General features: G+C 37.4%; 1 protein-coding gene across 4 annotated transcripts in view; it reads left to right on the top strand.

Annotated features, from left to right (window-relative positions):
- The window catches only part of CDKL5 (cyclin dependent kinase like 5), a 122,521-nt gene extending 112,085 nt beyond the window's left edge, over positions 1–10,436 (top strand). For 3 of the 4 annotated variants that reach the window (XM_071555501.1, XM_071555595.1, XM_071555684.1), the window contains 4 exons: positions 3,012–3,108; positions 6,743–6,865; positions 7,957–8,076; positions 9,347–10,436. In XM_071555501.1, the coding sequence (XP_071411602.1) occupies positions 3,012–3,108; positions 6,743–6,865; positions 7,957–8,076; positions 9,347–9,733 (727 nt within the window). In that variant the 3' untranslated portion in view covers positions 9,734–10,436. The remainder of the gene's footprint in view (positions 1–3,011; positions 3,109–6,742; positions 6,866–7,956; positions 8,077–9,346) is intronic. The other variant, XM_071555766.1, reaches the window with a different exon arrangement.
- Positions 10,437–12,222: the final 1,786 nt, after the last annotated feature.

Below are 12,222 nucleotides of genomic sequence, written 5' to 3'. Positions count from 1 at the left end.
AAGAGCTGAAGCTTTATGGAAAATACCAAAATACTTGCAATATGTTGTAAGAGTTTAGTGTTGAGTGATCTACCATACAGATTTTTTTCTGATAATCCTAATTTTTCCTGTACTGTTCACTATCTGAAAATCATCTTTTGGGATGCCTAAAATACACCAGTGTTCCATCATCGATCAAAATGTTCTGCTCTATTTTTACTCAGCACAGAATCCTGGTGTTGAAGCTTCCTGCTATAATGCTATATATGTTCACTCTCTTCACATAATGAGCATGTGTTTTGAAGCAGTTGCTTTTCAAGGTCAATGCTTTTTCAGTCAACTGTACTGCAATATGAGTCACAGGAGTTAATGACATAAACCAGTCTGTATAAAGCCACTGGCTTTTGGGTAAGCAGCAATTGAAAATGAGCAGAGTTCTCAGCCCATTATTTTCCTACTCTGGTCACTGTAGTCATAAAGAGGAAATAATGGTGCAGAATTTCATTTATCTCCTTTCTGCTCAACTGCTGTAGGGAGCAGTTTTCTCATCCAGGTTCATTGGGCCAAAGAAGAGTATCACACTTGAGTGACTATCTACAAGAATGACAAAATTTGTTCCAAGCTGCACTCTGAAGATTAACTTTACCTTTTAAAATAGCACCTCCATTTTGGAATAGAATTTGGAACAGAAAAGCCATAGCAAGACATTTAAAAAATTTAAAGGACAATGTAGAATAACCTCCTGGGGATTTGCTTAATCATCTGACACTGGTTCCTCAGTGGACAACAGTCATTGGGTTGGTAATTTGCACTGGGGCTGTGGTTTGGGATATCTTTGTAGATGTGGATGCACAGTTACTCCTTTGGGAAAAGGCCCAGAAGGTTCTTAGCCCTGTTTATGTGACATTCTGAGTACAAGCAGGATACTGGGAGTGTATAATTTACTCCAAATTTTCTAAAAACTCAAGTAAAAATCATTTAGTAAATTATTCAGTAGGTGTTTTCTCTGTGTTAAGTCAGTCTCAGGAGCTCAGTGAGTCTGTAAAGCTTTAATGTCAGTGCTCTAAGTGACTCATACATGAGTGCCTTACATCTGTTACGCAGCAGTACCAAATACAGGGATGTGACAGCAACAGGAAGCCCTGGGAATCCAGCATATTTTAGAAATGTATTATAAATATAATAATCCTATTAAACTAGGGATTTTTGCCTGTAGTGTTGTAATATTCACATTAAATCTATGTTGTCACACACCTGAATGCGTTTCTTGGATCTAGATGTAAATTCTAACAAATCTAAATTAGGAAAATTTCCACCATACTTCCTACCTGTGAATCTTTGTACTACGACCATTTTCTTAATCAACAGGTGCACTTTATTCAGTATTTAACCACTGCATGCATTTATATTTAGAACCAGATAACATTCTAAGCTTGAGGTTGTTTTGTGTAGAAATTGAGGAACTGATCAAACCAGCTACCAGAGTGACAATAACTTTATTGATAAGGAGGGTGGCTCCAGTGATTTCTACCCCAATTATGTGTTTCACATTTGCTTTGGAAAAAAAAAGTCAGCTTGGCATGTAGTAGCAGCTGAATCACCAGCTGATAGCATAGCATTTAAAGCCAGAATTAGAAGCCAGAGACAACTATAGTAGACAGCTAAGTGTTGCTACATTACAGTTACTCCAAGAAAAGCTGCTCCTGTTTGTCATCCAGAGCCCTTAAAACTGTGGCAGTGAGACAATGGAATAATTTGGTTTTTGTTTGCATGCGACTTAAGAGTGAACAAGGACTGTTAAATCACCCAGTATGATTTTCGGTATGTCAGTTGCTATTAAATGTCACCCGGTCTCTGGGATCCAGGCCCAGGGGCACACCTGGCTAACGTGTGTCTCCCAGAAGAGTATGAGGTCCTGATTTGAAATGTCAAAGGTGGGAAATCCACTAAAGAGTTTGTTCTGGCCGTTAATGAGGCTTATTGTGCAAATTAGTGCCTTATTTCTAATATGAGTTCTCTGACTTTATCATCCACCTACTTGTTACATCTTTGCCCTTGAGGTTAAAGATCTTTCTAGTATTCTGTAATTTCTTCTTAAGTACTTGTGCATAAGCCAAGGAAACTAAATATTTGGGCTGGTTTGGCTGTGTTTTTAAACACACTAAAGAGATGGAAATCTGAGGGTTTAAATATAGGGCATTCTTGCTATCTCTGCAATTATTTCTCTGACACTTTCCTGTAGCATTTTCAATTTTCAAGCTATTTTAAAGGGCACTAGAACTGCATTCAGTTATGTCTCACCAATGTCCTTTGTAAACCCTCTTTTTATCCAGTGTCAGTACTTTAAATACTTGGTTTACTGTGTATACTGAAAGTAACATGTTATTTATCAGCTGTAGTTACTTCAGACATGTAAGTTAAAAGGCGGAAATTCAGTCTTCAGGCAAGTCACGTGTTCCATTTTCGGGTCACCTCCTTTTGCCAGCACTGTCTCACCTGTGCATAACAAAATAACTGAAGTTTTTCAGTTGAAATGGACAACTGTAGATCCCCAGCCTCCCAGATGATAAATTTGGAACCATGTCAGCAAAGTGGTTCTCTCTGGCGAACTTTGCAACTCCTTGTTCTCCAGCAAGCAGAGGAGAAACTGCACCTGTGCTTTTATACATCACCACCATTTGTATGTTCCCTCAGATATGCTTTTCATTTTTCTAAAAGACCTCGTGTGTGGTATTTTGGTTTGAGTATTAAATTCTGTCTTCAAAGAAGACATGCATGCTTTCCTTTTCCCTAAATAACTATTCATTGGTTTAAACTAATCATTTTACCCTAACACTGTGTACCTCCTATCCCATTTAATAAGACTATCTGGTATTTGTATAGTAACCCTGGAACCAATGAATGCTAAAACATTAAGAATCTTTTTACTTTAATCAGTAATCTCCATTCTTTGGCATCAGATCTCAGTATTTCACAGAACTGACAAAATACCAAAATAAAATCTCTCTTACAATACCTTATTTCATATTTAGGAAAAGTCCTGAAAACCTTAACTCAGAACAGCTCAAGGAGAAAGAAAAGCAAGGTTTTTTCAGGGCAATAAAAAAGAAAAAGAAGAAATCTCAAACTGTAAGTATGCAGCATTTCTAATAAAATAAATTATTTATTGGTTTTGAATTATACAATTTTAATATGCTAGATTAGTACAGTACCTTTGTTGTGTTTATGCTCATGTGTGTATCTATTTCTTCTTTTATTTTCTCTTTTCACTGTATGAAAGTCAAAACTCTCCTCCTGTTCAGGGTGGATTTTTCTGCCTTTTCAAGTAATTCTTCACTTACCAGTCCTGTGCATTTTTGTTTTCATTCAGACTTTCTCAGTGCCAGCTTTGATGCAATTTTTAAGCTGATGTTGCAAGAAATTCCTTTGCAGGATCTGGTGATACCAATCCAAGAATATTAAAGGCATTGTTGTGTGTCCTCAGAGCTTGAATAATTCCAGGCACCCATATGGAGGGAGTCGGGCTTTATAACTGAGAATTCTTTCCCATCTTTTTCATAGGAGTGTCTTGGTAACAGCCTCAGTCTTCTTGCTGCATCCCATGATTGGAATAAGGATGATATATCTTTAACTATTCTAATGGATTTTGTTTTGTTGAGGGAATGGATTGTGGCTTTTGTTACTCAGTATGAGTCTTTGGTGTCTCTTCTATATGTTTACATTTTCCTTTACTTTTTAGGAGGTAGAAAACTTTTTTTATCAGACAGCAGTGGCATACAGACACTTCATGAAGTTTTATAATCTCCCTAAGAACTGAAGTGACCTAAACATAATCTCATTCTCAAATGACAGTTCTGGAAACAGAAAATAAAAAATTTTATTGGCATAAAATTGTGATGTTTCTGTAAGTGTAAGGGCAGTTACAGTTTTGAAGATTCTCAGAATGGAGTAAATCGTGCTCACTCCTGGCAAAGGGGAGTATCTAAATGAAAATATCTGCTATCAGTGAGTGAGGTGGTATGACCTGGAGTGTTGCTGGAGGGCTGATCTGTTGAGAGCTGCAGGAGAGGAGGGATTACAAGGTTTTTTTGTGTTTTTTTAAAGTTTCTTTGAACTGGGTGGAAAATATGCATATGTGTATTAACTAGCACTTAAAAAAGCATCTCACTTCCTGCTGGGCAAGATTTAGAGCAATGGCATCCACCTTTCCTTTTGAACTTGTTCATCCTTATACCTTTACGCAGTTCAAATATAATCATGTGTATCACACAGCTGAACAAAGTGACTCGACTATAGCTCTGGGATTATTTGATATCATAGTTTCCAGTGGTGCATTTAAAAAAAATGTTAAATTGGCACTGTTATAGTCTCCTCTGATTCTAGCCATTCAGACATGGTGGCAGGGAACACTAACAGCTCCGCTGATGGATGATGTATCAACTATTTCCAGATTAAACTGTGTAAAGGAAGTGCAGACTGGATTGTGTTTCATCTCAAAATCTGGCACTTTACAAGACACATAAATCAAAAGTACCTTGCTCTGTAGCTACCAAAGCCCTCACTGATTACAAGATAGGACAGATTTGAATCTAATCCTTACTCCTGTTTCTTCCTGCTCTAAAGAAGAGGGGTAGAGAGGAATGAGGAGGGAGAGAGGGATTTCGGATAAGGGAAAACTATGTTTGCTACTTAGAACTGGTATCTCACAGGAAGATTAATAAATTAGTGAAATCAGATAGTGATGCAAGTCTTGCATCCTCAGCTAGAAGTTTGCTGAGATCAACTTGATTTTTTGATCCAACCAGAGACCTCTTTTCATTTCTACTTACAACTGATTAAGAGGACAGTATCTAGCAATAGACTGATGTGTGTACAAGTGTCTGGTTCCAACTGTTCTTTGTTCTTCTCTTAGTTGAAGACATCTACCTAACAAACATTGGGATGTTTTTTCAGCACAAACAACAATTACTCCTTCAGTTCAACACCAAGTTTGACTTCAGTAATAAAAGCTGTTAACAGCACTGTAATAGTAGCTCTTCAACTACATGGATAGTGTTTTTTATGATCTCATAATAAAAGTCTAACAGACAGCTTGTGACTACCTAGGCTTTTTTTCTGAGGGTTATAATTAATATAGTGTCTTAGCAGTAGAAAATATTGGTTATTTACTCAAACACAGACTTTCTGCAGCAAATTACAAACTAAACCCAAGGACTGTCATCGTGCTGGGAAGCACATCATAGCTATGATTTACTTCTGATATCCTTTGGCAAGTCTCATTTTGCTGGTGATTGTTACAGGAGTCATAAGAGATATCTAAAATTGGATTCAAGGCAACTTCTTAGTAACGTCATTCTCAAAATATCTAATGGCCCAGAACTGATCCAGTTCCTGATGCTTCCTCCTGCAGAGTTGTTCCCATGAATCATTCTCTCTAGAGTTCTCCAGATGCAGTACCTCATGGGATAATAATTGTTGCAGACTGTTATAGTAATTCTTTGCAATATTGTTTTTGCAGAGCTGTTCTTAGCCATTCTTCTTTTCATCTTGTTTAAAGTCTTTCAGTGGCATAGTAAAAGTTTTTGAGGATTGCTAGAGTCACAGTTTTTTCTGTCATGTGCCATCAAACAATTTGATATCCATGAGGGTTGTGCACAGTGTCAGTAGGCACTGTCTTCAGAGGAGCCAGAGTTTTGCAGATTTTGGCACATATTTCAAGCTATTGGTCTGAAGAAATTACCTGCTTTGGAAAAAAACTGTTGCAGGTGAGCATTTCTCTTAGCAATGCTTTGATTCTTTTTAATTTACTGACTTCAAAATAAGAATTCTTCTGACCATAAATTTCCTAAACATAAGCTATGCTAATTATTGACTTCCTTTCATTAACTTCGATGGCATCTGGAAGCTGAGACAGCTGTTTGCAACCCTTGCTTTTGGTATCACTCCCACCATTCTGTTTGGTCACATAATAATTCTATTGATTATAAAGTTATAATGACAGGCAGGATAATGCAAGGCACAGCATGTGCCCTGTGCTTGTTTTGCACTTGAGCAGGGGACAAATAGTCCTATTCATAATTCTAATACCTTCTAGTTCTGTTTGTCATTTGTGCATCCATTGATATGCTCTTTGGTTGTGCTACAGAAATTAAAATAAAACAGCCAATGTCCTTGCAGTTATACATGAAGTTGTTAATGGCATATTTGTGATAGAACTGAAAAAATTCATCTTGGAGCCCTGTCTCTTTCTGCAAGTTAAAAATAGAATACTTTCATTTTTTCTAGAGTAACTATCAACTGCTGATTCTGAAACCAATTGCTATTATTGTTACTGTATCTTTGATATTTTCTTTATATAAATATAAGAAATGTCATACTGCTTTAGGTCATTATCACAAGTTCAAATGATTGACAAAGTTAAAGGTTTTAAGCCAAACATCACTAAAGTCAACAAGATCTATCAATTGTTTCCAAAAAGCATTGAACCTCATTTTGCATTCCTAATGAACATGGAACTAAGAAGAGGTGTACTGATCTTTTTTTACATGCTTTCTGTGCATTGAGTTCCTTGAGTTTGTTCCATAGCCTTTTTTGTTCAAACATTATTGTATTTTTTCCAAAGAAAATTATAGGCTTTATAACATGTATTTTCGGAAATTAAAAAAAAAAGGGGGAAAAAAGAAAAGGAAAAGAATTAATATAGTAAGGACAGATCTCTTGAATTTAAATGCTATGCATTTAGTTTTTGTGTCTTATATTGCAGACAGACTCAACCAACGGGGAGAATCCAAGCATCAAGAAATCCCTCTTTCCTATTTTTAATTCAAAGAATAATTTAAAGCATAGTTCTTCTTTGAAAAAGCTTCCTGTAGTCACTCTACCCATGGTATTAATTTTTAAGTACAGTAGCACTGTAAAATGCTCCAGTAAATTTGTTTTACTGACTACAGCAGCATGTGGTTTATTTTCATGGTATCACTTCCTCTTCATGCCAGTTAAGTATCTTGGGCCAGTTCAATAAATTTAAGTAAAATTGGCAGTTTTGTTGAAATAGGTTGTGCCTAAACAAAATTTTTATAGTATTTAATATAGTGAAAATGTAATATACACAGTTCCTGAGAGAATGAGCCCTGGGAGTTAGACTAAAGAAGGAAAATAGTTGTGAAATTGTGTATGTTTAAAAATAAACTGTCTCATTCTGTTTCAATCAGGAAAAAAATTAATCTCATTTGGTTTATAGCCATATCATAAATACATATTTTATACAAACTGCTCCTTTATATATAAATTTAATTAATCGATGGTTTACTGAAAAAGAAATTTTATCTTATGTGTTTGTTGTATTTTTGTTTATCCTGATTGTTCATGATAAAAGACAGCTTGCATTAAAAATAGGTTACATTTTGACTGTCTTTTTTTGCTTAGAATTCTTGAAATTAGATAAAAATCTGCATGTAAGTTTTAAATTATCCTTCTGCAAAAAAGTTTCACCTGGGGCTCTTTCTTAATTTTTGCTTTAGTTTGGGATATTTTTGGAACAGAGGAAAGATGGAAAAAGGAAAAGCTCTTGGTTTTTTGATGGCAAAATCAGTGAAGACATCAGTTTAGAGAGATTTTGGCCTGCTTCACTCAGGAAAAAATTTATAGAACTGATCCATGGTCTTAACTGCAATATGGAATGCTTTTTAAATGAAGATGAGGCTCAACAATTTTTTTTATTTTTGAGGCCTTGTTTAACTGCTCTCTCTTACAGCAAATAACACTAACAGCATGCGAATGCTTTAAGGGCTAAGGGTAGAGCAAATCTGCATGATATCCACAGCCACTTGCTCTTACTGTGGGGAAAATTATTGAAAGGTCACTGCAATTCTGCTGCAGTAATGGCCTTCACTTGTGTTCTGTAATTAACTGTGGGAAATTATTTACAGCTATTCCTAAGAATATAGTAGGAGACCAGTATTCAATATTTTGTTGCAGATGCCTAACACTGATGGTCAGGATCTCTTGGCATTACAGAAAGCCATTCATTCTTCTAATCACCAGAGCAGCAGGCAGAAGGATTGGCATCCTGAGAAGATGACAGAAATCCAGCCTCATGTAAGTGACATTATCAATTTTCTGTATTTTAGTTTCAATGAGGTATCTTGACAGCTTTTTCTCTGATGAATAGGAAAATCTCATTTGACATTATTTCCCAATCTTCTCGTTCCCTGCTCATTGAACACAAAAAGTCATGTGCCTGCAGTCTTGCATAATTTTTTGAAAATCTAGACATGAATGACAATGAAAAGAGAGACTAACTGTCCCTGTGTCAGTCTTTGAGCCCTTTGAAATACTGGTTGTTTTTGTATGAGAGACAGGCAGTGTTTCAGTGCCAGTCTGTGGGTGCAATGCAGTGCTGTGGCAAAGCCCTCAAGTCAGCTCTGTAAGGAACAGTGAATCCTGAGGCTGCTCTGCTGCAAGGCACAGTGTGATGCTTGATGTGGTCACCAGAGCATCGAGACCATGTCATGATGTGGCTGGCACAGACTGCAGCTTAAGCAGGCTACGTTTTTGCAGCACAGCACTGCACTAATGCAACTTTATTTTCTCTAGTCCTAAAACCAGCTTGGGGGACAGGGTTTGTGAGGGAGCTTCAGCACCACACTCTGTTGCTGTCGTACTGAAAACCAGAAAAGAGGATTTTTTGCACCAGCAGTATTTGAAGAAACAAACTGCTCTGTGATCTGTGGAATTTAATGAGGCTTTTTTCATACCACTTTGTGTACTTGGGCTTCCCTGGGCTGTTACTACCCATGTTCAGTAATCCTGTGTCTCTATTTGCCTTCAACCTGCTCACCAGTTAAAGAAGCTGCTTATCTCCCATCTGCCAGCAAAGAAACTATGGCACTGCAGAGTTCTGCCAGACCTTGTTTCACTGCAGATGATTACTCAAGACGCTGTCTAGCCCCTAATTGATGTTCACAAAATGTTTAAGAACTTTATATTTCTGATATTCGTGCCTCATAAAATGTGACCAAGGCTCTAAAGTTTATAGTTAGAGAATTGACAGATGGACAGCTAATGCAATTGTCTATGCCCGTGTTTTCAAAGTTAACAAGGATAAAATAATTGATGGGAGCAATTTTTTTCTAACATAGAAAAAGTTCTACCTTTCCAGGTAGCTACTAGATTGAATCATGATGAGAAGACATTTTCTCAGGTGTGCAGTCATAGCTTGTAATGAAATATACCAAATGAACAGAGGTTAAAAGTGATGAAGTCCTGTGAAGTTTAAGATGCTCAGTTTAGGTTATGACAGTTGTGTTATAAGAAGCCTGATATGATGGAGGGCAGAAGGTCAAGTGCTTTTCTGCGTGTCTTTCAGAGCCAGCCATTAAAATCTCTCCGAAAGCTCCTACACCTCTCCTCGAACCACCCTGTCCCCGCCGAGCCTCGCTTCCAGCCCTTACCCAGCCAGCCAGCCAAAGCCTCTTTTCCTGAAGTGCGAATTCACCCCATGAGTCAGAGCTCCAGCAGCGGCAGCAGCAACGTGCGGCAGGAGGCTCAGCCCAAGCCCAGGCCAACGCTGCAGATCCCAAGCCAGCTGGAGCCCACCTGGCACGTGTCCCCCGTAATGAACAGGAGCGTGAGCGACGGGCCCCCCTACTCGGATCAGCTCCCTGCCAAGAGCGGGCAGAACGGGCACACGTACAGCCGGACAAACCGGGCGCGGATGCCAAACCTGAATGACTTAAAAGAGACAGCCTTGTAATGGCACTCCAGAAAACAGGCCAGTTTGGGTGGAGATCAGCGTAGGAGAGTGGTGGTGGTGGTTCTGGTGATGGTAAGACTGCATTTTCAGCTTTATAAAGGTGTGCAATATGTACGTGTGGAGCTATGCTGTTTGGCACCACGGAGAGAGTCAGGGATTATACGGTAAAACAAGTTGAACTATGAACTACCAGTCGTCAGAAATGTCACTGGGTACCAGGCAGGGTGTGCAGGTCAGGGAGAAAAATGCATTGCCATTTTCTCTCTTTTACATTCCAGCTTAGTGCACATCTCTGCCTGAAAGCTGGGAGACTTCTGGTATGTATTGGCACTTATAAGGGTGAAAACATTCATGTCTAGACCTATGCCCTTACTACATTTTTTGCTGCCTAGTTAAAAAAGTGGGGTTTATGTGATAAAAGTGTATCCCTGTTAAGGGTTTAAAGTTAAATTGTATGTCTTAAATTTGTTTTTTAAACTTCCATATTTGATAGGATTTGTAATATTTATTTATGATGACCTAATATCGTACTGTTATAATCATATCTTTTATGTTATAATGTAAAGTTATTTTGAGCTGTTTGAAACATTGTGAAGCAGTGCAACAGCTACAGTAGTTTCTATAAAAAACTAACAGTAACATTTATATATTGCATCAGGAGTATTTTATTCTATATATAAATATATATATAAATGGAAAATAACTGTCTGTTTTTTAAATATACTCATTTAAAAGAAAAGTATTGTTATGACACTATCTGCCATATTTTTTATACATTTGTGATATAAAGTGCAGTATTATACTTCTAATAAAAGGAAGTTGAATGTGGATATAAACGTGACTATAACAGTATGAATCTTGCTTGGCTATGAGAGCCCAGTATTATAGGCATTATTGGTAACAAAAAAAAGACAACATTCAATTCCAAGCTTTATTATGGGCTATTTTGTTGGAAGTATTGGCTAAATGTAAGAGACTGCAGAACTGTACAGTAATCTAAATGTGGTATGTTCTCCCCTGTGTCCTTAGCTTTCCTAGTAATATTAATGGGATTTCTGCATCTGCATCAAGAGCACAGAGCCCCAGTACCAAATTTTTGCTTCCTCTAAAGAAATGAAGTGCCCCATAACTACAAGCGAAAGCAGGTGCTCTTCCACTTAATAGCAGGGGTGAAAACCAAAGAAACATAGCATGAGTTGCAAGTGAAATGCAAAACTTGGACACTTACGCATAGCATGGCACTGCAGATCATGGTATAAGCTTTTATGCATATGTGTATTTTACATCTTGTTTAGCAATCAATTAATAAGATAAACACTGTATTAAAATTTAAACTGCTCGTGCACTTTTTATTATATTTCAGGATGTATTTAAATCTACAAATCTGATATTTGGATATTGAGGGAGAAGGTTGCCATGCAGCTTAATTTCTCCTTTGGTCTTACTGTCCAAATATTCCCATACCCAGTTCAGTTACCAGTCTCAGCAAAATATTAGATTTTGGGTTCCAATCTCCTGTACAGCATAGTTAAAACTGCCTTTATGTTGGTGAATGTCAAGTGTAGCAAATACACACCCTGATTCCTCTGTTGCTGCCAGTAAATTAAATCAAAGGTGAGCCAGTAGGAGTCAAAAGAGTTATGCCAGTCTAAACTTTGTGCAATAAGAGGAGAGCCAGGCCTGTAGTGTCAGAACAATACAATCTTTCCTTTTTAAACACATTAGTTCAACTCCCTCATTACTCTGCAGATAGTTTGTTTTCTACATGCTGTCACCATAAGACATTTGTACCTGCAAATACATTTTCTTTTCAAAAAGAGGTTAATCTGAATGTAAATTTGATGATTTAGCCATAGATGTAGTTAACAGAAGAAGCCAGGCAGTAAGAGCTGAACTTCCTACTGGAATAACAATGCAAACTGGACATGCTGTTCAGTACCTCTTGAGTCATACCAAAGTTCTAACAAAGCAAATTCGGCACCACTACTGTAAAAATCTTTGTCAAAAAGAACAGTATGGAAGGATGTTATATTGGGTTTGTCCAGGGCTAAAAGTCCATCCAGTAAATTTGAAAAATTTCAAAATAAGAATTCTTTCTTTGTCAATTGCCTGCAAGAAATGTGCATGTGTTTTTTTCTATAGATATATATGATACATGATATCTCTCTATATATGATATATACTGTATTGATATATCATATATATACCATATATAAATACAGTAGACATGAAAGGGTATTCAGTTTTTTCCAAGTTCAGTGGGCATCCAGGAAAGACATTGTGATATTTACTAGTCATCACTGTCAGAGTATAGCAGCATACTTTAACTGTCTCTTCTAGATTCACTGCTTGGTCACAGCTAGGTTAGCCCTGATAGCCCTGCTTTGAAATGGTCTGATGTCACTGAAATCCCTCACAAAAGTACTGTCCAAGAGAGTGGGGCTCTAAGCAGTGTGGTTTGAATGTCTCTTCAGGGCAGTGGAACTGGG

This window comes from Pithys albifrons, chromosome 1, assembly GCF_047495875.1.
Source record: "Pithys albifrons albifrons isolate INPA30051 chromosome 1, PitAlb_v1, whole genome shotgun sequence".
Taxonomy (NCBI): Eukaryota; Metazoa; Chordata; class Aves; order Passeriformes; family Thamnophilidae; genus Pithys; species Pithys albifrons.
The sequence above is the reverse complement of the archived record's forward strand: the minus strand, read 5'-3'. Positions and strand labels throughout refer to the sequence as shown.